Here is a 26,047-nt window from a genome sequence, read left to right as displayed (position 1 = left end):
TTCGTTTTTCGGCATTTATTTAAAAATAATATTTGGATACAAAAGTTTCTCAGAACAAAGTCGAAGACACGCTGAGAACCATTATGGGGGGCACTTAATGTAAAATTGCTCGTCTTTGCAGATAAACTGTCAACATGGCCTCAAACTACAGCATACTCATTTCTAATTTCACTTTGAGGATTCAGGGTTCTCTCCTTATTCCTGATATCACACCAAATCACAAGTGTTTGGATATTCTACATAGGGAAACAGAATGACAATGCCCCCCCCCAAAACAACATTATACATGCGTTCTTGTGTATGCATGTGGGAGCACTAATGTGTCAAAGCATTTTGGCAAGTTCAAATGACTCCAAATATAACGCAATAGACAATTAAATGGCATGGGTCTGCCTCCCACCAATTTTAGTAGGCAATGGACTTGGACAACACTATTGACAGCATGTTATATCCCTCGGCGTTTGGTCAATGTTCTCATTCCCATAAACAACAGCAAACACCAGAAATAGTCATATATCCTTTCACATACAAAATCACTAAAACAACATTGTTGACATGGCTGAATGACATCTGTAATAATAAAGAAAGACATTTTCAAAGCGTCCTCATATTTGTAGTGATCCCAGAAATAAGAACTCTGCATTAGAAAGGACTTGGTCAGATTGACTTATGCTCCATGTGATAGGCAACTTCTTAAAAGCGTCTTCCCAATCGGAGTACATATAGATTAGGGCTGGAGAGCATTGCATCGTATTGTGAAGTGAAAGAACTTGAAAAGATCTTGTTAACCAAACTCGTTTCTTTCTATGACCACAATTATGCTCACCAGGGTTGGGGTCAAACCCATTTCAATTCAGGAAGTACACTAAAATTCAAATTCTCTTTAATGCTTTTCAATTGTTAACACTTTGAATGGGAGTTTGGTTCACTTTCTTAATTGACTGGAATGTAAATGGTATTGACCCCAACCACGCTCACAAATGCAGTAATGTGATTCTTCTTAAAGTGATTCCTTCTGTTTACTCCACTTGATTTTGAAAGACCAGACAGCATGAACAGTGTCTCTCTTCAGTCCCAGTTGTGTGGTTGAGCGTCAGTTCATAATTGCGTTTACACACATTCCCTATACATTTTGTGTACACGACACATTCTCAGTCCATACCTTGGACACCATGTGCGAACACACAACTCTTCACACATGGCTGGAGTCCTTACGGATCAACACGTAGTTTGTGTGTGTGTGTGTGTGTATGTATGCAAACAAGAGCTTCTAACTGTGTGTGTGTGGGCACCATTCCTCATAATCAATCAGTCTCGTCACTGTCTTGGTCAGGGGTCCACTCAGGGTCCTTGGATTGGGGCTCGTTTCTTTGGGGGTCTCCCAAATGGATCTCCCTGACGGTGAGGATGCGTGTCAGCATGGTGTCCAAGGTGTGGTCATCCAGGCCCTGGGAGGAGAACCACATGGGGCTGTTGGGGACGCACGAGCGCTCCGGGAGCAGGAAGAACACGTTGGTGCGCTGCTTTACCGAGTCCGAGCTGGAGGAGAGAAGAGGGCGAGGAGGAGAGCTCTGTGTTAGAGGGGGCTAGTTTTTAATGAGGAAAGATTTCAGAAAGCACTTTTGAAAAGCACTTTCAAGAACAAGATGTTAGGTTACAGTACTTGGTTAGATTGTCCTGCAGAATGGGGAGAATAAAGGCATGCAGTATGTGTGTCACTCACCACTTGGAGAGGTAGAACTCGTACAATCGGACAGGACAGCGGAGGGGATTCTCACTGTTCTCCATCATCTCCAGCACCTCCTCTTTCTCCTCGTCCTCCCTCTTCCTCTTCGCTGCCACACCGTCTGCATCAGCTACACACACACAGGTCCATGATTACATAGGAATCAAATGTGATCTATATTGTACTTTCTCCATTAGCAAAAACAGCAGCTCACACTTAAGGCTCAATGTTTCTAGCTTGCTAAATAAATCGCTAGCTACATAGATAGCCCAAAGGTGTCAAACTCAATCAGGCCGTATTGGAAAAACAACAAGGAATTTGCGGAACAGACAACCTATTTGTTTTGACCAACAACAACAAACTGCGACAAACTGGCCATGGTTTTATTAGAAAAAATACACGTCTCTTTATAATGTCCACTCATGTACATAGGATGTTGTATATAGCATTTTAACATACTAAAACTAAAAAGAGATAAATAGTATTTGTCCAGCCTTTGCTGCTATGCTTGCAAATGCGCATAATATGCTGCGGATTTTGATTTAAAGTAGCCACCCTTTGCCTTGATGACAGCTTTGCACACTCTTGACATTCTCTCAACCAGATTGCATTTCAATTAACAGGTGTGCCTTGTTAAAAGTTCATGTGTGGAACATAATGCGTTTGAACCAATTAGTTGTGTTTTGACATGGTAGGGGTGGTATAAAGAAGATAGCCCTATTTGATAAAATACCAAGTCCATATTATGACAAGAACAGCTCAAATAAGCAAAGAGAAACGGCAGTCTATCATTAATTTAAGGCATGGTCAGTCAATGCGGAACATTTCAAGTACTTAACGTTTCTTCAAGTGCAGTCGCAAAAACCCTCAAGCGCTATGATGAAACTGGCTCTCATGAGGACTGCCACACTAAAGGAAGACTCAGAGTTGCCTCTGCTACAGAGGATAAGTTCATTAGTTACCAGCCTCCAAAATTTTTGCCCAAATAAATGCTTCAGAGTTGAAGTAACAGACACATCAACATCAACTGTTCAGACACTGCGTGAATCAGGCCTTCATGGTCGAATTGCTTGCAAAGAAACCACTACTAAAGGACACCAATAAGAAGAAGAAACTTGCTTGGGCCAAGAAACACGAGCAATGGACATTAGACCGGTCAGATGAGTCCAAATATGAGATTGGTTCCAACCGTCGTGGCTTTGTGAGACACAGAGTAGGTGAACGGATGATCTCCGCATGTGTGGTTCCCACCGTGAAGCATGGAGGAGGAGGTGTGATGGTGCTTTGCTGGTGATTTATTTAGAATTCAAGGCACACTTAACCAGCATGGCTACCACAGCATTCTGCAGCGATACGCCAACCCATCTGGTTTGCGCTTAGTGGGAGTATATTTGTTTTTCAACAGGACAATGACCCAACACACCTCCAGGCTGTGTAAGGGCCATTTGACCAAGAAGGAGAGCGATCGAGTGCTGCATCAGATGACCTGGCCTCCACAATCACCCAACCTCAACCCAATTGAAATGGTTTGGGATGAGTTGGACCGCAGAGTGAAGGAAAAGCAACCAACAAGTACTCAGCATATGTGGGAACTCCTTCTAGACTGTTGGAAAAGCATTCCAGGTGAAGCTGGTAGAGAATGCCAAGAGTGTGCAAAAGGTTGTCTACTTTGAAGAATCTCAAATATAAAATATTTTGAGATTTGCTTAAAACTCTTTTTTTTGGTTACTACATGATTCCCATATGTGTTATTTAACCTCTTGGAACACTAGGGGCAGTATTTCATTTTTGGATGAAAAAACGTTCCCGTTTTAAACAAGATATTTTGTCACGAAAAGATGCTCGACTATGCATATAATTGACAGCTTTGGAAAGAAAACACTGACGTTTCCAAAACTGCAAAGATATTATCTGTGAGTGCCACAGAACTGATGCTACAGGCGAAACCAAGATGAAACTTCAAACAGGAAATTAGCAAAATTTTTGAGGCGCTGTTTTCCATTGTCTCCTTATATGGCTGTGAATGCGCCCTGAACGAGCCTACACCTTCTGCCGTTTCCCCAAGGTGTCTGCAGCATTGTGACGTGTTTGTAGGCATATCATTGGAAGATTGGCCATAAGAGACTACATTTACCAGGTGTCCGCCCGGTGTCCTTTGTCGAAATTGGTGCGTAATCTCCAGCTGCAAGCATTCTTCCATGTGATTCAGAGAGAGCCGACTTCCACGAACGATATATCATCGAAGAGATATGTAAAAAACACCTTGAGGATTGATTATAAACAACGTTTACCATGTTTCAGTCGATATTATGGAGTTAATTTGGAAAAAAGTTCGGCATTTGATGATTGAATTTTCATTTTTTTTGGTAGCCAAACGTGACGAACAAAACGGAGCGATTTGTCCTAAACAAATAATAATTTTGGAAAAACTGAACATTTGCTATCTAACTGAGAGTCTCCTCATTGAAAACATCCGAAGTTCTTCAAAGGTAAATTATTTTATTTGAATGCTTTTCTTGTTTTTGTGAAAATGTTGCCCGCTGAATGCTACGCTAAATGCTACGCTAGCTATCAATAATCTTACACAAATGCTTGTTTTGCTATGGTTGAAAAGCATATTTTGAAAATCTGAGATGACAGTGTTGTTAACCTGTTGCCTCTACCTGGGACGCTTGCGTCCCAACTAGAGCTCTGGAAATGCAAATGCGCTACGCTAAATGCTAATAGTATTAGTTAAAACTCAAAAGTTCATTAAAATACACATGCAGGGTATCAAATTAAAGCTACACTCGTTGTGAATCCAGGCAACAAGTCCGATTTTTAAAATGCTTTTCGGCGACAGCATGAGAAGCTATTATCTGATAGCATGCACCAATACACTACAACAGAAAAGCACAGCAGGGGACGTAAACAAAATAATTAGCATTTCGGCGTTACACAAACCGCACAATAAAATAGAAAACAGTCATTACCTTTCACCATCTTCTTTGTTGGCACTCCTAGATGTCCCATAAACACTATTGGGTCTTTATTTAGATTAAATCGGGCCATATAAAGCCAAGATATCGTTATATGTAGACTGTGTGATAAACGAAAAAAAACAGCGATTTCACAACGTAACGACATTTTTAAAATTCAAAAAGTAGACGATAAACTTTCACAAAACACTTGAAATACGTTTGTAATGCTACTTTAGGTATTAGTAAACGTTAATAAGCGATAAAAATCATCCGTAGGCGATGTAAATATCATTAGCTGTCGTCTTGGAAAAAATTTCAGGAGAGAGCTCTTCCGGAATGATCTGGGCGGAGACCGGAGGTAAGCGGTGCCCCTCTTTCGGTTCAACCAAGAATCAAAGATGATTAAATTCACAAGACTCTAGACAACATGGGGATGCTGTGGGAGTTGAATGCTCGGTCTTATCTAATTCGGCTCACTGTTAACAATTGCTGGAAGTGGCGCAAGGATATTTATTTCCATTTTCTGTGACCAGGTTTTCCTGCGCTTTCCGATGTAACGCACGTTATGTAATAGCCACAGTCGTGATTTAACCAGTTTTAAAAACGTCCGAGGGTTTCCTATCCACACATTCTAACCATATGAACGTACTATATTCCTGGCATGAGTAGCAGGGCGCTGAAATGTTGCGATTTTTAACAAAATGTTCAAAAAAGTAGAGGGTCGACTGAAGAGGTTAACAAAAGGCTAAGCTTGAGAACTAGCATATTTATTTCATTTCATTTGCGATTTTCATGAATAGTTAACGTTGCGTTATGGTAATGAGCTTGAGGCTGTATTCACGATCCCGGATCCGGGATGGCTAGAATCAAGAGGTTAATAGTTTTGATGTCGTCACTATTATTCTACAACGTAGAAAAGAGTAAAAATAAAGAAAAACCCTGCAATGAGTAGGTGTCCAAACTTTCGTACAGCAAAACGGATAACACCATCGCGTTCGTGAGAGTCTCATCTTTCCATAAAGGGGTAGTTGTACGTTCGGACGCTACAGAAGTTTTTGTGAGAAGACCGATTTTCGGGATGTCTCATGGTCTGACAAAAACCTCTCTAGCTCTGTCACCACAGATGCAGAAGTGCGACAGATGGATGGATGTGAGACGCATCCTATGCAAAAAATGAGATCTCTCGCTTATTTTTTAAAATTATTATTATGCCAATTAGATTAGTAGGCAAAACCAAATTGCTGTTTTTGTAACAGTCCTAACGCATCCTGCACGTTCTGTGAGCATCAGAGGGGAATTCCAGAGAATCTTAGCTTAGCCCAAACAATTAAAATGCAAGAGCGAAATTCATAGAAGACAATAAATGTAACATTGGCTTCAGAAACTGCCAGAGACCCAGAGACCTGTTATCACAGATCGTTTGAATCTATCTATTCTCTTCTAACATTCCTTGCAGGAACAGTAGCAGGATTTTGTCTGTGATTTTGAATCAATCTAGAGAACTGAATCTGAACGCATCTGAGAAATTAAAAATTAAACTTCCGAAAACTTGAAATTATAGTTTATGAACTTGATACAGACAATGAATGCAATGCCTACCATATTGAAACTGAATATATAAGTAGTATATTTGAAAATGTAATTACATAGACATTTTATGCACTATTCATCTAATTAATTTTCAAATCATGAAATACAAGGTACATTTATGAATTCAATGATTCAATTTGTGTGTTTAAAATAAAAAACATATTGAATTCAAATACAGTTTCTCTTGCAACTGAACTTGCTCCATTAGAGCGAAGGAGAATAGGCAAAGCACCTGCTGTCTCAGTTGCGAGGTCCTTCTTGGGGATGGGCGGGTAGAAGCGCAGGAAGTTGGACTTGGTGTTGTCGTGGATGGACTTAGTGCAGCGCATGACGTGGGCGAAGGAGAGCTGGCGGTGCTGAGCCACCGTCTTGAACTGGAAGAACTTGGTGCAGAAGAAGAGCAGCGTGTTGAGCAGCACGATGGGAGAGTAGGCCCCCAGCTGTTTACAGTCCCACAGGTACTCCTCCTCCACCCGCGAGTGCAGGTAGCCTGGGAGAGAGAGGTTCCAACATTAAAGCCCTTTCAATAAGCATACTAATAAACACAGATCACAAACCCAACACACTCAAATACATGAAAGGAACACAAGAGGGGGAGAACGTGAGTTAAGGTGAAGGATGACAGGCGACAAGTGGGAGGTCATTCACAACAGTGGAGTAAGCAAAAGGCCTTATTACAACCTTTGAGTTATACACGGTGTGTTTGTGTTTCCTTACCACTGGCGGTTATGGTAGGTTTGAAGTCTTTCAGCAGCTTGGTGATCTCCAGGGTGAACTTGCCATAGAAGAGATCAGTGAATATGTTCTCCATGCGCCCATTCTGAAATAAGTACTGCAGAAGGAGAGGCAATCAACAGAATGATATTATCAGAAGTGAGTGTTTGAATGTGTGTGTGTGTGTCCTACCTGCTGGACGCCGAGGCAGAGATAGAAAAGACTGTCCTGGCTGTAGGACTCGCCGTTGGGTCGTTTAACTTCACAAATAAACCGACAGAGACCGTAGCTCAGCTCTGCTGTTGTGCACTTTAAAACATCCTCCTTTATCTCCATTGGCCGCGCTGCAACGGGGGGAACAGAACGTTATTCACTGTACAGTTATATGATTCCCGTAAGCAATTAAGGAGGCAGGTTTAATCCTAGAAAGAGGCAGTAAATTAAGAAGCAAAGCAACAAAATGTGTGATATCAGGGTTTTCAGGAAATTAACAGTTATAATATAGTCATGTATGCCTGTGCGAGAGTGTGATATGGTCAGGGCAGTGGGTTGGGTGTTCGTGCATGCACAAGTGTATCAGTAGGCAGACCCACAGCCAAATCGAGGCTTCTCCAGGTCAGGCTGGGTCTTGCTCCATTGGACCCATCTCTTCCAGGCGTCCACCCCGTACATGTGCTGCAGTTTGGGGGGCTCGCCGGGCACCACGTCACTCTTGGCCGCAGCCAGCGAAGGCACAACTGACGCAGTCTCTGCTGCTTTCGACTTACGCTTCTGTGGGGTCAAGGGAGAGAGCGAGAGAGAGACACACCCACAGACAAAATATTTACAAAGTATTTTAAAAAAGGAGCACTGCTGGGAGTTGAAATATGGAAATAAATGGCTGAAGGCGCTCTTGGAAAAGGGTCTTATTTAAATAAACTGTTTTGGGCTCGTACCTTTTTCTTCTGTGGCAAGCCGTCCCGAGCTTTCCTTCTGGCTCTTCGTCGTGGAGGAGAAGGAGGTGGACTGGGACTTCTATCCCTCTCCTGATCCCGCCAATGGGCCATCAGCTCCAGGGTTTCTGACAAAACCGATGCAGATATTTGAAAACAAACTGACGACAATGAGAGCAACGCCAGCTGAATTGTAGTGTGTTGAATGAAAGAAGCGTTTGACTTACTGCTGCTTGTTACATGTTGAAAACATAACAGGACAGAACAACACAGAGCTAGAAGCCATTCACTATAAAGTCTCAATATGTTTTGACCATATAATTACCTTAAAATAAAAGATTGACAGCCTTCAACCAAAGTATAAGTATTCTACAAGTTATACTTCAGGAAAAAAGTCTAAAAACTCTTAACAGATAAACATGGCTCAAATCAGGAATCCCTAATAACTGTGGAGGTGTAAAAGTTGAGCATCACTCACGGACTGGGAAGTCAGCCTCTATGTCCATGATGGGGGGTGGGGGGGTGGCGGGGACATTGATGTCCACGATGGGTCGGAGCGTCTCGTGGGCATAGGGTCGACTGTGGCGCGATGAGACGCCAGGGGTGGGGGGTGGCTCGTCATCCCAAGTGGTGAGGAAGTTGCTCAGTTCGTCTGTGTCCAGGTCTCCACTGTAGGTACTGACCTGGTCTGGTCCCCGGAGAGAGAAAACACAAAAGCATTTAAGTTATGGGACAGAATTCAAATTAATAATAGCTTTTTATACTCTCAGAAATTGCATTTAAAAGAGACTTGGTGGAAGAGCAAAGAAACAAGCTCTCAAAGCTGTAGCTTGGCCTATGAAGCCATAGAGAGGGTCTCACAGGTTCAAAGACAGTGTTTTTAACTCTGATTACCGAAATAGCTTAAACACCTCCAATTATATAAGGCTACGCAACAGAACATGTTTTACAAGTCCAGGTTATCCCTCCATGTTTCAGTCCATTTTCTTCCATTTGGCACCTAATGAACATGACCTAGATCTCATTCCAATCCCAGTCTCCCTCCCCTGGTTACCGTCTTGTACTACTGGGGCTGGAGGCCTTTCAGGGGGTCGCTCAGGGGACTTCTCCCTCCCCTCATCGGCCACCATCTCAGCCATGAGGATGAGGTCGGCCTCGAAAGGGTCAGAGGGGATCTTTTCCTTGATGTCCTGGATAGTCTCCACAATGCGCTCAGCGTTGTCCAGGGTCACCGGAAGAAACATGGGCACGGGCAGCTGGAAACAGGACAAATAAAGGGTTATTTTCTTTATTTTACCTTTATTTAAATAGGCAAGTCAGTTAAGAACTAATTCTTATTTTCAATAATGTCCTAGGAACAGTGGGTTAACTAATGACAGATTTGTACCTTGTCAGCTGGGGGATTCGAACATGCAACCGTTCGGTTACTAGTCCAACGCTCTAACCACTAGGCTACCCTGCCGCCCCGTGGAGGCTATGAGGGATGTAATTATTTGTTCATGTTGCTATTCTGTTCTGCAAGAGCATGTACCAGCCAACCTCCAACTACTATTCAATGGTAGTTGGTTTCAAATGAGTCCAGAGCACACAGCTCTTAAAGAGAATTTGAGGAGAAATCTGTGTGACTATGTGACTGAACGAGGTGAAGGGTAGGTAGTGCTAGATGTGGGGTGTTAACATACCGGGATGGGAAGTCCAACAGGCTGGGGGGTGTACTGGGTGTACAGGTTCATGGGGACTGGGACATACACTGGCACTGGGACAGGCACTATGATCACCTTGGGGAAATCATCATCTGTGGACCAACAAACAATTTCAAGATAAATAGAAATAGAAAGTAGAGTGTCTCTGAATATCTATATACAGGCTACACGTGTGCATGTGTATTCAATGGCCTGTATCATAAAGCATTCATTTTTATCATGCATTTTAATAACACTATTTTAATTTGATAAATGCTTGTTTTGTTTTACAACCATTTGAAAGGGGGGGGATGTGCCTTAAGCCTTTTGTTTGACCTTTCCCGCATGTGTTATTTTTGTTTTGTATTTTCTTGTACAAATAAATACAAATATAAAAAATAAAAAAACTGTGGTATAAAGGCTACATGCGTGTATGATATTGTACCTGTCTGGCACCCTGTGGTAGTGAAGTTGGGTTTACACATGATGCCCTTGTTCTGGACCATGGGTTTGCAGAGCAGGGCCTTATTCTTCTGAGCCCTGGGTGGAGGTGCCCGGGGGGCCTGTGTCTGGGTGCTGGCCTGCCACACAATGAAGACAGACCGTTAGTAACCTTAGGCCAAATCTAATTTACGCTCATTCAAGGGTTTTTCATTATTTTTTTACTATTTTCTACATTGTAGAATAATAGTGAAGACATCAAAACTATGAAATAACACATGGAGTAATGTATTAACCAAAAAAAGTGATCAACAAATCAAAATATATTTCAGATTCTTAAAATTAGCCACCCTTTGCCTTGTCAAAAGCTTTGCACACTCTTGGCATTCTCTCAACCAGCTTCACCTGGAATGCTTTTCCAACAGTCTAGAAGGAGTTCCCACATATGCTGAGCACTTGTTGGCTGCTTTTCCTTCACTCTGCGGTCCAACTCATCCCAAACCATCTCAATTGGGTTGTGGTCGGGTGATTGTAGAGGCCAGGTCATCTGATGCAGCACTCAATCACTCTCCTTCTTGGTCAAATGGCCCTTACACAGCCTGGAGATGTGTTGGGTCATTGTCCTGTTGAAAAACAAATATAGTCCCACTAAGCACAAACCAGATGGAATGGCGTATCGCTGCAGAATGCTGTGCTAGCCATGCTGGTTAAGTGTGCCTTGAATTCTAAATAAATCCGACAGTGTCCCCAGCAAAGCACCATCACAACACCACCTCCATGCTTCACAGTGGGAACCACACTTGCAGAGATCATCCATCCACCTACTCTGCGTCTCACAACGACACGGCGGTTGGAAGCAAAAAATTATTCCAAAAGGAATGATTTCCACCGGTCTAATGTCCATTGCTCCTGTTTCTTGGCACAAGCAAGTCTCCTCTTCTTATTGGTGTCCTGTAGGAGTGGTTTCTTTGCAGTAATTCGACCATGAAGGCCTGATTCACGCAGTCTCCTCTGAACAGTTGATGTTGAGATGTGTCTTACTTCAACTCCGTGAAGCATTTATTTGGGATGAAAATTCTGAGTCTGGTAACTCTAACTCCTTTAGTGTGGCGGTCCTCATGAGAGCCAGTCATCATAGCACTTGATGGTTTTTGTGATTGCACTTGAAGAAACTAAGAATTCTTGAAATTTTACAGATTGACTGACCATGTCTTAAAGTAATGATGGACTGTCGTTTCCCTTTGCTTATTTGAGCTGTTCTTGCCAAAATATGGACTTGGTATTTTACCAAATAGGGCTATCTTCTGTATACCACCCCTACCTTGTCAAAACACAACTGATTGGCTAAAACGTATTTAAAAAAACTCAAGGCAAAGGGTGGCTACTTTGAAGAATCTAAAATATTTTGTTTTGATGTCATCACTATTATTCTACAATGTAGAAAATAGAAATAGTAAAAATAAAGAAAAACCTGTCATGAGTAGGTGTTTCAACTTTTGACTGATACTGTAAATCTGGCGGTTTAGAGCGACATAAGTGGATAAGTGCATAAGAGGAATCCAAGACCACTCTCAAGACAGGCCTGGTTGTAGCTAGATATGTTTGAGTCACGTCAGGGACAATTGTTGCATTTTAGCTAACCCTTTTCCTAACCTTAACCTAATTATCCTGACCTGCCAATGTAATTCTCCTAACTTTGAATGAAAAGTCACTTTTGCTCATCCAAACTGGCAGACCTGCCATGTGAGCAGTCTGAGTATCCACAACCTCGATAGTGCGCTCTGCGTGCGAGTAGCCAAAGCAACTGCTCCGTTTGGCTGCTGCTCAGCGCTCACGAGACAGCTGCCTGCACAGTGCCACACACAGCTGATGACAACCACATTACGAGAATTTGGTAATCAAGGCAGCCCTTCTACTTAGCCAGAGTCGGATGAACTTATGATATGGACATTTGTGTCTGTCTCCACGTGCATCGGAAGTCAATGGGTAAAGTAGTGACTAGCTGCAACTGGAGCAAGGCGCAGAAGACTGAGCCGATGCAGGGGGAAATGACCTTGTAACATATATAGATTTTTATTTTATTTTCTTAACTATATTAGCCTAGACAGTTTTTTTTTTAACAGAATGCTCCACACATTCCATATTTCTACAACCTATGTTTATAACTATTCCGGTACTGCCCGCTCCTGTGGACTGTCGATCCTGTCCTGAACTTGATTCTAGAACTTCACTCCCATCCCTGCCGGAATCCCGTGAGGTCAAATAGATTTCAGTTCCCCTGCATTAAAGTCAAATTAAGTGGAAGTTACAATTCAGCCCCATACGCATAAACATATAGACAAAAGAACACATATGCACAACTTACATTTCCAACATACTTCACATGTCTGCTGGGAACAGTCCCTGTCATGAAGCAACAGAGCATGAGTCAGTAGAAAAACACCACAGCCAGTCAGGCCTGCTAAGTAGATCATTTTTCAATCTAAATCAGCTGTACTTAACCTGCAGCTTAATGGACGTCAACAGGCTATGCTATTAGCAACGACAACTCAAACCTACTCAAAGAGATGATTAAGGATGGTTTAACCCCTCTGTGGTTGAACTTGAGTGTTTAAGGCCTTGTGTGTATTGAGTAACTGATAACTGTGTGTGTGTATACCTTGCAGGGAAGTGTTGGTGTAGTTGGGCTGGCCAGTGGGAGAGCTGGCTAGTGAGATTACATTGGCGATGACCGGATCAGACACACTCGTAGCAGTGGTAGTATTGGAGGGGGATGGAGCGATTGAGATGGCCACTGGAAGGATGTGTGGAAGAGAAAGAAAGAGAATGAGATAAATGTTGCAGTCATTATTATACCGTGCCTATGGAAAGTCTACACGCCAATTGGATTTCCTCACATTTTATTACATTTAGTTACAAAGTAGGATTAAAATGTATTTCATTGTCATTTTTTGTCAGCGATCTACACAGAACACTGTCAAAGCGAAAGAAAAATTCTAAAATTTTTAAGAAAATAATTTAATGAAAAATAAAACACTGATATACCTTGATTAGACAAGTATTGGCCTCCCTGAGTAAATACGTGTTAGAAACACCTTTGGCTAAGATTACAGCTGTGAGTCTTCTTGGGGGGACAGAGGAAGGGGTAGTCAACCCCTATAATTTCACAGAGTGAGTCCTTATAACTTATGTCAATTGTTAAGCCAAATTTGACTTCTGAACAAATTTAGGCTTGACTAAACAAAGAGGGTGAATACTTATGCAACAACTATATATGAGTTATTTAATATTTATTATTTTAAAAATAAAATGTTTTCACTTTGACATTATGGAGTATTTTGTGTAGATCAATGACGAAAAATTACAATTAAAAATATTTCATTAACACTTTAATGCAACAAAACGTGATAAAAATTCAAGGGGGTGTAGACTGGCTTTACTGTGATATACAGCGGATGTAGACTAGTCAGAACAGAAAGTTGCAGTTGAGTTTAATTTGATACTTTTACATAGTTGTGATAAAACAAGGAAATTATCTTCTTACACAATCTCAAGTAATTATTATTTTACCACAAATTGTTAAAGGGGGGGGTGGGACTCCAAGTCTTTATGACAATTTGTGTACCTCTCAAGCATGAGCTTTGACAGGCAACATAATGACATGTAATAACCCATGATGACACATTACAATGTCCTATAACATACTACATAAATCCTACCCTTTTGTCCCTGGGGTTTGCCCTGGTTCTGGGTCTGCAGGCTGCAGAACTGGAGCAGACACTGGAGGTTGCAGAAGTGCTTCACCTCGCCCAGCATCGGCAGGGTCTCAATCAGCTTCCCCTGGCGCTCGCACGCGTCACACTTAGCCACCTGAGTGAGGAGACAAGCATGATGTAGAAATACCAGATAAGAGCGTACCTCGTAGAATAAGAACTCACATAACAGCTATTCCACTTGCCACACTGGATGTAACATTTAATTCACTCATAAAATGAACGTGGTTTCCTATCCCCACCTTTCTCTCTCCTGCACTAATATGAGAGAACTGTACAGTAATCAAAGCAGAATGTATTTTCTAGAAAAGTAAGTATTTTCAGATCAGTGTTAAAGACGAAAAAGACATGCACAGGAGACGAGTCCTAAGTATTGAGCCTCATTGAGCCCTAGGTGTCTTGCTCATTTCCTTAGCGTGGTTCCTTCTCTTACCTGGCAGAAGAGCAGGGTGTAGTGGGACTTGCACTCGTCCGAGCAGAAGTCCTCCAGCTTTCCCCCGTACTGGCCTGTGACGGCCTTCTGCGCAGTGGAGGCGCAGTAGGCACAGATTTTGCAGTGTTTCCCCCAGCGCTTGGTCAGGTCGTGCTTGTAGAGCAGCTTACAGCCTGGGTATGGAGGAGAGAAGGGAGAAAGACAGGGAAGTTGAGCTTTGTACACCAAGTCAAAATTCTTATCAGTTCGACTATGATGATCAGAATAGTCTTTCAAATGAAAAAAGTCATGCTTATTACTGATAGCCATGACATGACTAGGGAATCGCCAGGGACCTCACAATACGATATTATCATGATACTTAGGTGCAGATACGATATGCATTGCGATTCTCACGATTCTGTATGTATTGCGATTTGATACTGTGATTTCATTGCGATTCGATGTTCCAAATATATTGCTCACTATACTATGTCTGCTGCAGAGAGACCAGAGAAAGCATGAGAACATTTGTTTTGATCAGTCACGGAGAAGAAAAAAAGAAGAAAGTGTTGAAAACACGTTGGCTCAACTTAAAAAGATGGAGAACGAGCTATAGGATGAAAAACAGTTTTGGCGCAGGTACAGCCGACTAGTGCTAGCTAACGCTACTTGGGGGAAAAAATAATATATATAAATACAACTCTATTATGATCGGTATGGTCTTTTTTTGCCATCTGTCGGTGCTATCAACCAGTCGACGCGCCCACCGCTCTAGGTCCTCACTCTCTGCTCGCCTTGTCGCGCTCCGCTTCATGACACAGGTTCAACACAGTCAGACTGCAACACCTCAAGGGGGTAATAGTCTTCCAAATAAATACTACCCATTTCTGACAGACATAAGTCGTGATGATAAAAGTAGGAAAAAAGTGATTTGTTGGGGCTGTCAACTTATTTCGTGTTATGATGGCAAAGGAAACCAATAAATAAATACAAATGTATACCTTGAGGCAGGAGACCTATTAAAACCATGTCCTGCTGTCAAATTAACAAATCGCCCTCTAGTGGCTTCAAAAACGTTTGATTTTTAAATTATTTATTTTACACCTGCAGAAAATCTGGTGTTTCAATGTCAAACGGGTTTGTTATATTTCAGTCTTCTGTGATGTATATAAAGTGTAATATTGGGATGCAAACTCAAAATGGAATATATTTTAACTCTTTATCTGACATGGTACAGGTGTCTCCTTTTTTTAAGCCCATAAGCCCATGTGTGTGAGGTGTACGCTTTTGTTTCAACGTAGACTTGTTTAAGACTACCAAGAAACACTGTGTGACACTGACTTAGCCCACTGCAGTAAAAGGTTAAAGACCATTTTTTCAATCACCCTCCTAACCTTCGCTGCAGAAGGTGTAGTCCCTCTTGTTGATTCTCTTGACCTCCTTGGCTGGCTTCTCAATCTTGCAGTACTCACAGCGCGCCATCTCGCAGTTGATCTTCTTGTACTCCTCAGAGCAATTTACCGAACAGAGGAATACCATCTTATCCTGTAGGGTTGCGCAGACACACATTCAATCAATTCTATAGCAGTTTTAACAGGGAGTTGTGTCTACCTAAATAGAGGGGAGGTGAGTTTGTGAGGGAGTTCAACAAAATGAACCAGGAGGGAAAGGCAATGAGAAAAGAGAGAGTCAGAATGAGAGATGGGATAGAGGCAGAGAAAGAAAACACCATTTAAGTACCTTGAACTGAATGAGCTCGGGCTTGGAGGAGAAGAGGCGGTGGCAATGGAAGCAGGGCAGTCGGGTCCCTTGGGATACCTTGTCCCTGGTCTGGGCCGCGGGCGGAGCTGTGGACCCTGTGCTGGGGGCCACATTAATCTGGCTCTGGGAGTTGCTCTTATTGAACTGATCCTACAGGTCCCAGAAACATAAAATTATGGTGTCAGTGCAGGACAACAAAGAGTAGAGTGAAGGGTAAAAGAGGTGTAAAATATCAAAAGTAAGTGTTCGAGCCGCAGTGAATCATTAAGTTGCCATCTTTTCAATATTTATATTCTAATTCAACTGAGCTAATGGATTAACCCAGAGGTGGTGTTACCTGAAAGGTGACGACACAGTTCATGGTGCAGAAGTTCCGGATGGAGCCGTCCGACATGGCCAGGTGGAAGGAGGGCACCGTCTTTTGACCACAGGTGTTGCATTCTACCCGAGCACCTGGGTTGAAATGAAGGAAGGAGAGTGAGTTATGAATGAGTGTGTGAAACAAAGAGTGTGTAAGTGAGTGAATAAATGATAGAGAGAGTGAATGAGTGTGTGTTTGTGACAGTGAGGTATGTTGCTGAGGTGGTTAGCCTAACTATACCTGAGGAGCTGACAGTCTGTACTTTGTGGGCTGTAACACAGCCAGTAGAGCAGAACATCTCCAGCTTGCCGTCAGAGTCCGCGCTGTCGATCATCTCCACCGGTGAGCGGAAGTTGCGGCACATAGTACATGCCACAGGCTTCTTAGCTTTCTGAAAAACCAGACCGAACACAAAAGGGAGTGAGGGTGACTGCTTTTGCTTGCTTCAACTTACAGGTAGATGGTTCTTACGTACTGGAGGAGAAGATCCAAGGTCCCTCCCTCGGACCTCCTCTGAGAGTTTTGAGAGCAATTGAGAAAACAAGAGAGGTGGAAAGCAAGGCTTCTTCTGACTGTGTGAACTGCATCTCAGGGATCCCATTCTTACCTGTTTGAAGGTGGCGACACAGCCGTCGCTGCAAAAGGTCTTATTGACCCCCTGCACGACCAGCACGGTGACCTTGCCGTAGCAGTAGTTGTTGCAGCTCTGGCAGCTGTTCATGGACAGCTTGTTGGTGGAGCGGAAGCGCGTGAAGCACACCTCACTGCACAGCTTATGCATACTGCCCTGGAAGATCACCTCGTGTTTACTCTGTGGGGGAAAAGAACAAGGAGCAGATGAGACGAGACGCCAATGGAAGATGTGCAGGAAAAAGACGAAAGGCAAAAGTACAGTTTTATACTTAATTATGTCAAGTATGTCTCTGTGGCGTCGGCCCACTATAAAAGTGTAATTCATCCAAAATGTTCACTTCCTTGTCAGCTCTGACATCACCAATTTTATATTGCCAATTTTGATACTTCAGGCGACTACCACACTGAAATGCGCAAAGATCTTAAGCCCCTTACAACGCAGGCCTTCTTGCACATGCTGCACTTGACGGCCCCTGTCATGGTGGACAGGGAGGAGGAGAGAGTGGAGACGGCAGAGTTCCTCTTGAAGTTGGAGGAGAGGCAGGTCTGGCTACAGAAGTCCTTCACCGTGCCCATGGTGTCCACAGGAGCTGTGATCACGTCCTTGGGGTTAGCAATCTCCCTGGGGGGGGTGTTAAGCTCATAAAAACATAATTTACCTTTGTAAATAGTTTGGAATATATTCCCAGGAGAACAATACATTAAAGCTTAGCAATGTCAGAAGGCTTCTTATTTTACAGTCTTGTATCTTATCTTTATTCATTATCTACATACGCCATCGGCACGACAACAGCAGGACAACAGCAGGACTCACTTGAGGCAGTAGTGGCAGGGTTTCTTGGCTGGGCCAGTCATCTTGACGGGCGGGGGGCTGTAGGAGGTGAGGCAGGACGTGGAGCAGAAGAGGTCCGAGGAGCCCTTCCTCTGGTAGGCCGTCTGGCCCTTCAGCAGCACCTTCTTACAGGCCGAGCAGGCCACCCGCATAGCCATGGGGATCAGCGGGGGGATGGAGGAAGAGGCTGGGGCAGGTATTACAGTCTTAGGCAGGGCAGCCACTGGCGTGGATACGGCTAATAGTGGAGAGAGGGATGGCGAGGATGGGTGGAGATTGAGGGAAGGGGGGGATGCATAACCTGTAAGGTGGTAGTCGGTCATCTTTTGCTCCTAGAGAGCTTGCGGTAGACTATAAAAATACACTCCAAAGCCCAGAGACATTTCTGGCATTGGAAATAATTGGGCGTGCTTGCATAATCTTTTTTTTTTTATACATATTGGGGATGTTAAAAACGCTTTCAGTGTAAACGACTAATACCAGAAATAAAAGCATGTAGAAAAGATAATAACCCTATATATTTTTTATATAATCTTTGAGAACAATTACCAAAATAAGAGCTAGAAAGTGAAGGAGAATTTCAAATAACAAATACAATTTATTTAGCAGTATTCATTGTTGTTATTATGTTTGAGCAAAAGAACACAGCATTAGCCATGGCAAAATGCATAGAATTGTAGGAAATTAGATTTAAAACTGCAAAGTTCTCACATCCATGGCAGAATATGTATAATCACAAGAAATTAGCTTTCTCCATGGAGAAAATGGTAGAATTGCAGGAAATGTAATTAAAAATTAAACACTCTACACCGCCAAGATAATGGCCTTTAAAATGTTCTCCAAAATTCAGCTGCGCCTACAGGCCGACCTCACCCATTGGCACGCCCCCTGCCACGCCCACCACCTAAACCCCTTTCTGATTCAGAAAATAAATCTGGAGCTAGGTTAAGACATAGCTTAGGGCTTGACCGACCACTAATGGGTCCTGTTGTGTACAAATATTAAAGTCCCCTGCTCACCGTTCGTAGTTGGGCAGCCGCCCACAGAGAAGACGTTGCTGATTTTCAACTCCTGTAAATAACAACGGTGACATACATTTAACATGCACACAGGATTTGGGATTAAAACACACACGCACACACAGCTTGAACTATACGCATTGATATCAACTAGAGGTCGACCGATTAATCGGAATGGACGATTAATTAGGGCCGATTTCAAGTTTTCATAACAATCGGAAATCTGTATTTTTGGGCGCCGATTATCGGTTTTTGTAATTATTATTATTTTTTATACCTTTATTTAACTAGGCAAGTCAGTTAAGAACACATTCTTATTTTCAATGACTGCCTAGGAACTGTGGGTTAACTGCCTTGTTCAGGGGCAGAACGACAGATTTTCACCTTGACAGCTCAGGGGTTCCAATCTTGCAACCGCATAGTTAACTAGTCCAATGCTCTAACCACTGCACTCCACGAGTAGCCTGCCTGTTACGCGAATGCAGTAGAAGCCAAGGTAAATTGCTAGCTAGCATTAAACTTATCTTATATAAAACAATCAATCATAATCACTAGTTATAACTACTAATCCAGTTTAGCAGGCAATATTAACCAGGTGAAATTGTGTAATTTCTCTTGCGTTCATTGCACGCAGAGTCAGGGTATATGCAACCGTTTGGGCTGCCTGGCTCATTGCGAACTAATTTGCCAGAATTTTACATAATTATGACATACATTGAAGGTTGTGCAATGTAACAAGAATATTTAGACTTAGGGATGCCACCCGTTAGATAAAATACTGAACGGTTCCGTATTTCACTGAAATAATTTACGTTTTGTTTTCGAAATTATAGTTTCCGGATTCGATCATTTAATGACCAAAGGGTCGTATTTCTGTGTGTTATTATGGTATAATTAAGTCTGATTTGATAGAGCAGTCTGACTGAGCAGCAGCAGGCCCGTAATCATTCATTCAAACAGCACTTTCGTGCATTTTGCCAGCAGCTCTTTGCAAGCACAGCGCTGTTTATGACTTCAAGCCTATCAGCCTAATGGCTGGTGTAACCAATGTGAAATGGCTAGCTAGTTTGCTGGGTGTGCGCTAATATTGTTTCAAACGTCACTCGCTTTTAGATTTGGAGTAGTTATTCCCCTTGCGCCGCGGCTTTTGTGGAGCGATGGGTAACGATGCTTCGAGTGTGGCTGTTGTCAATGTGTTCCTGGTTCGAGCCCAGGTAGGGGCGAGGAGGGGGACGGAAGCTATACTGTTACACTGGCAATACTATAGTGCCTATAAGAATAGGAATAAGACATCCAATAGTCAAAGGTATATGAAATACAAATGGTATAGAAATAGTATTTATAGGACTATATTAACTACAACCTAAAACCTCTTACCTTGGAATATTGAAGTCTCATGTTAAAAGGAACCACCAACTTTCATATGTTCTCATGTTCTGAGCAAGGAACTTAAACGTTAGCTTTTTTACATGGCACATATTTTTACATGGCACATATTACTTTCTTCTCCAACACTTTGTTTTTGCATTATTTAAACAAAAATTGAACATTCATTATTTATTTGAGGCTAAATGGATTTTGATTGATGTTTTATATTAAGTTAAAATAAGTGTTAATTCAGTATTGTTGTAATTGTCATGATTACAATTTTTTTTATTTTTTTATAATTAAATTACAAAAATTTAAAATATATATAAAAAAAAATTGTTTTATTTAAATCAGCCAATTAATCAGTATCGGCTTTTTTGGTCCTCCAATAATCGGTATCGGCGTTGAAAAATCATAATCGGTCGACCTCTAATTTCAACGGACGACTTTCATGTAACTCACAACAGAAATGTCCAGTTAGGACCAGTGAGTTTAGAGATGCCGTACCTCTGCTGCGTCTGGTTCATCCTTGACGCCCTCTGAGAGGACCGCTGGAGCCAGGGCCTGATCATACTCCTCGTCCACGGGCTCATCCTTCACCTTGACCATGGAGATGGTTTCCGCGCTGGTGGACACAGGCTCAGCTGCCAACTGGGCAGACTGGGTCGACCGCAGAGAATATTCAACAACAGACGACAAATGACCGAGGTATTCTGACAAAGCCTTCACAACACCTGGAAACCTTTAACACTCATAAGCAGTGACCAGATTTCTGCCACGCTTAAGCTCGTCTAGTCTCTTGGGCGGAAATTAATTCACTATCGTTTGTGACGGAGAGAGGATACTCACAGCCACAACTTTGACTGGCTGTCCTGCCACTCCATTCTCCAGCCCTGCAGGACAGTTGATGCCTGCAAAACAATAGGTCATTCAGCGTGTGAATTTAAAAACCAAAACAAACTGTAAAACCATTACTGAGGAAGTGCACTCATTAGCATCTGAATATTGTGAAAGACCACACTAACATTCAGGTATTCGGGTCATGTGGGAACATTATGTAGCCAAAGACCGTATATTCCAAAGACAGACCCTTGTGGCCTCTCACCTTCACTGTTCTGTGGGTGAATAGCTTCGCTAGAGGTGGTGGGACTGGGGTGAAACGGTTTGACATCTTCAGATTGGTCCTCCTCCATAGGCAGAGACGAGCTGCTAGCCTTCACAAAGCTGGTCTCCTCAGCAGGTTGCTCTGTGTCTCCTGTCATGGAGACTTCATGTTTGAGAGGTGGGATAGTGTGTGTAAGATGACATCTTTCAACTCTGAGGACTTTCGACACTGGGGCATTCCAGTAGCAACGGAGTAGAGCAGCCTCTCTTAAATTATGGGTTGCGACCCACCTGTTAATGGTGAATCGCGACGTGTCAGAGTAAATGTATAATTATTTGACTCCCGGCTGGCGCAGTGGTCTAAGGCACTGCATCACAGTGCTGGCTGTGCCACCAGAGACTCTGGGATGGGAGAGACGAAGGTCGAGAGCCATACGTCCTCCGGAACACAACCCAACCAAGCCGCACTGCTTCTTGACACAACGCACATCCAACCCGGAAGCCAGCCGCACCAACGTGTCGGAGGAAACACTGTACACCTAGCGACCTGGTCAGTTTGCACTGCGCCCGACCTGCCACAGGAGTCTCTAGTGCGCAATGAGACAAGGATATCCCTGCCGGCCAAACCCTCCGTAACCTGGACGACGCTGGGCCAATTGTGTTTCGCCCCATGAGCCTCCCGGTCGCGGCCGGCTGCGGCAGTGCCTGGGCTCGAATCTCTGGTGGCACAGCTAGCACTGCAGGTCCGTTAGACCACTGCGCCACCCGGGAGGCTTATTTATTGTATTTTTAATAGCAACCGTTCCAACCTAGACAGATACGTGAGTGTTTTTAATAGGTGGAAATAATCAGATATTTATATGGATATTTCATTTCATTGTTATTTGTTTTTGTCTATATTTCTTTTGTTTTTGGCATAACGGCAATGAAAGGAACCAATATTTATGTATAGTTTTCATATGCTTGGGTTCCAGGAAAACACAACATTTCTAATTTGGGTCCCAGGCTGAATAAGTTTAAGAACCCCTGGAGTAGAGTGCCAAGCAAGACAAAAAAGTGTTTAGGGTAGCAACACACATAAAACACAAACAAATCCAACCTGAAGAATTGAATTCAGCAAACTATGGAAACAATTGACAATCCTGATCCTAAGGTCATATAGCCAACAAAAAGCTGCAGGCAGCAGTCTCTTCTTACCTGTATCCATGATAGAAGGAATGGAATTAGTCTTCTCCACTTGCCCGGTCTTGCTGGGCTCCTCTACCTCATTCTCTGTCAGTGAGTCTGTCCCCGTGTCCATCTTCTCCACCTCATCCCCATGATCCAGGGAGTTGCTGCTAAAAGCAACCATGTTGCCTCCCTCTTCCACAGCTGTTATCACAGGCATCCCCTCCAAGTTGTCTTCCTCCTGCATCTGGTCATCCTCCACTTTGATAGCATTGACCTCCATCTCATCGTCAGCATCCACTACTCCCATGTCCAGGGGTATGTCTGTTTCTCCATTAGTCTGTGAACCACTTGTACTGCCTATTTCTTCCACAGTCTGGGGTGCATCCGCACGGGCTGTTTCTCTGTCCGTCTGTGAGGCATCCGCACGGGCTGTTTCTCTGTCCGTCTGTGAGGCATCCGCACGGGCTGTTTCTCTGTCCGTCTGTGAGGCATCCGCACGGGCTGTTTCTCTGTCCGTCTGTGAGGCATCCGCACGGGCTGTTTCTCTGTCCGTCTGTGAGGCATCCGCACGGGCTGTTTCTCTGTCCGTCTGTGAGGCATCCGCACGGGCTGTTTCTCTGTCCGTCTGAGGCATCCGCACGGGCTGTTTCTCTGTCCGTCTGTGAGGCATCCGCACGGGCTGTTTCGCTGTCCGTCTGTGAGGCATCCGCACGGGCTGTTTCTCTGTCCGTCTGTGAGGCATCCGCACGGGCTGTTTCGCTGTCCGTCTGTGAGGCATCCGCACGGGCTGTTTCGCTGTCCGTCTGTGAGGCATCCGCAAGGGCTGTTTCTCTGTCCGTCTGTGAGGCATCCGCACTGCCTGTTTCTCTGTCCGTCTGTGAGGCATCCGCACTGCCTGTTTCTCTTTCCGTCTGTGAGGCATCCGCACTGCCTGTTTCTCTTTCCGCCTGTGAGGCATCCGCACTGCCTGTTTCTCTTTCCGTCTGTGAGGCATCCGCACTGCCTGTTTCTCTTTCAGTCTGTGAGGCATCCGCACTGACTGTTTCTCTAGCCGTCTGTGAGGCATCCGCACAGGCTGTTTCTCTTTCCGTCTGTGAGGCATCCGCACGGGCTGTTTCTCTTTCCGTCTGTGAGGCATCCGCACGGGCTGTTTCTCTGTCCGTCTGTGAGGCATCCGCACAGGCTGTTTTTATTTCCGTCTGTGAGGCATCCGCACAGGCTGTTTCTATTTCCGTCTGTGGAACAGCCGCACTGACTGTTTCTCTTTCCGTCTGTGAGGCATCCGTACTGACTGTTTCTCTGGCCGTCTGTGAGGCATCCACACTGACTGTTTCTATTTCCGTCTGTGAGGCATCCGCACTGACTGTTTCTCTTTCCGTCTGTGAGGCATCCGTACTGACTGTTTCTCTGGCCGTCTGTGAGGCATCCACACTGACTGTTTCTCTGGCCGTCTGTGAGGCATCCGCACTGGCTGTTTCTCTTTCCGTCTGTGGAACATCCACACCGGCTGTTTCTCTTTCCGTCTGTGGAACATCCACACTGGCTGTTTCTCTTTCAGTCTGTGAATACTCTTTACTGTCCATTTCTACCACAGTCAGCAAGGCATCTGTTTTTACAGTTTCTTCCACCATCTGTGAATCCTCTGCATCGGTTTCCCTCACATGTCCTGAATTACCAGCATCCCCTGCCCCGTCTATAATTGAGGAGGAACATGCACTGACTGCATTGGTAGCATCATCCCCATTGTCCCCATCTGCCGAGGCTGTATTGCTGTGTGAGGCTCCAGGGTCCACTGAATCCATTGATGCTCCAGCCTGAGATGGCTGCTCTGTCTCTTTGTCTGGCTCGCCTTTATGCTGAGGAAAGTCAATATTCTATTAGTAATAGTCCTACAAGTAGTGTCCTGAGTTTTTCCTTACTACGTGACCTGACCAGGAAAAAGTAAAGACCCCAGTTTACAGATTGATCAAGTGTCATGGCTATTGAGGGAAAAGTCTGACTCATGCTTGCAATCAAATACCAACTTTGGGAGAACCAAATAGAACCAAGTTGGAGCGTGCAGTGTTTGTTTTAGATTGTTGATTTGCTCACGCTAACTAAATCTGCGCGGGAAATGAAGGGGAGGGTCGACATAATTAGCTAGCTTGTTAACTAGCAGAATAGGTCATCGCTAGCTAACGTTAGTATTCATTCAAAAACGTAAATTACCTCTGAATGGTCAGCTTTCTGGGATTCAGCCATGGCTTGCTTGTAACGGCGAAAGTCGACTAGCTCTTATTGTCACTCACTCACAATATAGGTTAACCAATGTCCACCAAACTATACTAAAAACGGAACTGAGGCTTTCCAGCTAGCTACCATGCATTAGCTACTTCCGCCCGCCTCCTTGTTGTGGAGAAAACTAGCGAGCTAAATAGCAACGATATGTAGCCAGCTAAAACGACTCTTAATTTGAATTACCGAATAAGGTTCTTAAGCTTTGCCATGCATAAGACATTAACTTCGATTATACCAATGCCGGTGAGTTATAACTTTACAGAAGTCAAGTCCTTTGCATTTTCACTCTGCAGAGCTCATCAAAGAAACTCGCACAACACACGCCCCGTCGCCTGAGTAAACATGGCAGACCTGGCTATGTCATTTCCTGTTTGACATCTAGCAAGCTACAACAGAGTTTCTAAACCATACTGTACTGCAGGGCTATTAAACTGTTCCGTTTATCAATTTAAAAAGGCACGTTGATCACTTCCCCGCAAAAACCCGATGTTTAGTGCCAAAAGGAGCCGTTGTTAATATTATCCAATGGGAGAATTTGTTTTCCTGTAGTCCCGCCCATTAACTGCTGTCAATCAATATCACCCAACGTCCCAGTTGCAGCCAATCAGAGCTGCTAACAGGAGTACAGGGTCTGCCTGCCCGCCTATCCGCTTTTTCACAGCACATTAGATCGCTCCACTGCCTGATACACCAGTATCCTTTGCATGGTCATTCTGAAATTTGAAGTGGTGGTACAGCATTCACTGTTGATGGTGCCTTAGCAGACGTCAGACCTTTCATACTTGCGTTTATACGGATGTACCACGCCAGTCATGTCAATGCGGAGCTCTCCACATTATTACAACATTTGAGAGGAGCACTGCGATGTGGTATAGAGCTGATTTGGCCTCTGCATACCTCCGGAGGCTCTGAAAATTGCGTCACACCCTCCGACCACATTTTCAGATCAAGTTTAATTTAGGAATTAGCCACTTTTTTTCAAATTTCGCCCTTCCCCCAGTTAATACTTTACATTAATAATTTACATGAGTACTCCCTCCCTTGACCTTAATTGCCACCAACATTAACTGCTAATTTAGCAATGACTTACTACTCACTAATTCCTATCAAGTGCTTACCTCACGGGGAGACAATCCATAATATAAATCAGGTACCCTCAAGAGATATTCTGACAACTTCTGCTCCTGCTCATTAATGAAAACCCTGTTTCCACAAACGTTAGCCAACATGAGGAAGCTCTCTCAACCCCTTCTCCAGTAGCTTCTTTCTCGCGTTACATAATATGCATA

At 43.6% G+C, this 26,047-nt stretch overlaps 1 protein-coding gene across 1 annotated transcript; it reads right to left on the bottom strand.

Moving 5' to 3' along the window:
* Positions 1 to 25,117, bottom strand: LOC115128324 (zinc finger MYM-type protein 4). The gene is given in 29 exon segments (XM_065017697.1): positions 1 to 1,539; positions 1,724 to 1,856; positions 6,509 to 6,766; positions 6,994 to 7,108; positions 7,183 to 7,334; positions 7,584 to 7,761; positions 7,926 to 8,050; positions 8,401 to 8,610; positions 8,977 to 9,178; positions 9,605 to 9,717; positions 10,050 to 10,185; positions 12,411 to 12,448; positions 12,705 to 12,839; positions 13,765 to 13,915; positions 14,252 to 14,424; positions 15,628 to 15,778; positions 15,974 to 16,144; positions 16,332 to 16,447; positions 16,596 to 16,746; positions 16,963 to 17,166; positions 17,424 to 17,610; positions 17,803 to 18,058; positions 18,840 to 18,891; positions 20,715 to 20,867; positions 21,057 to 21,118; positions 21,313 to 21,462; positions 22,509 to 23,110; positions 23,112 to 24,337; positions 24,690 to 25,117. Coding segments are annotated over 29 exon segments (5,868 nt in total). The 5' UTR covers positions 24,723 to 25,117; the 3' UTR covers positions 1 to 1,304.
* Between the last annotated feature and the right edge of the window lie 930 nt (positions 25,118 to 26,047).

This window comes from Oncorhynchus nerka, linkage group LG4 (genome assembly GCF_034236695.1).
Source record: "Oncorhynchus nerka isolate Pitt River linkage group LG4, Oner_Uvic_2.0, whole genome shotgun sequence".
NCBI classification, from domain to species: Eukaryota; Metazoa; Chordata; class Actinopteri; order Salmoniformes; family Salmonidae; genus Oncorhynchus; species Oncorhynchus nerka.
The sequence above is the reverse complement of the archived record's forward strand: the minus strand, read 5'-3'. Positions and strand labels throughout refer to the sequence as shown.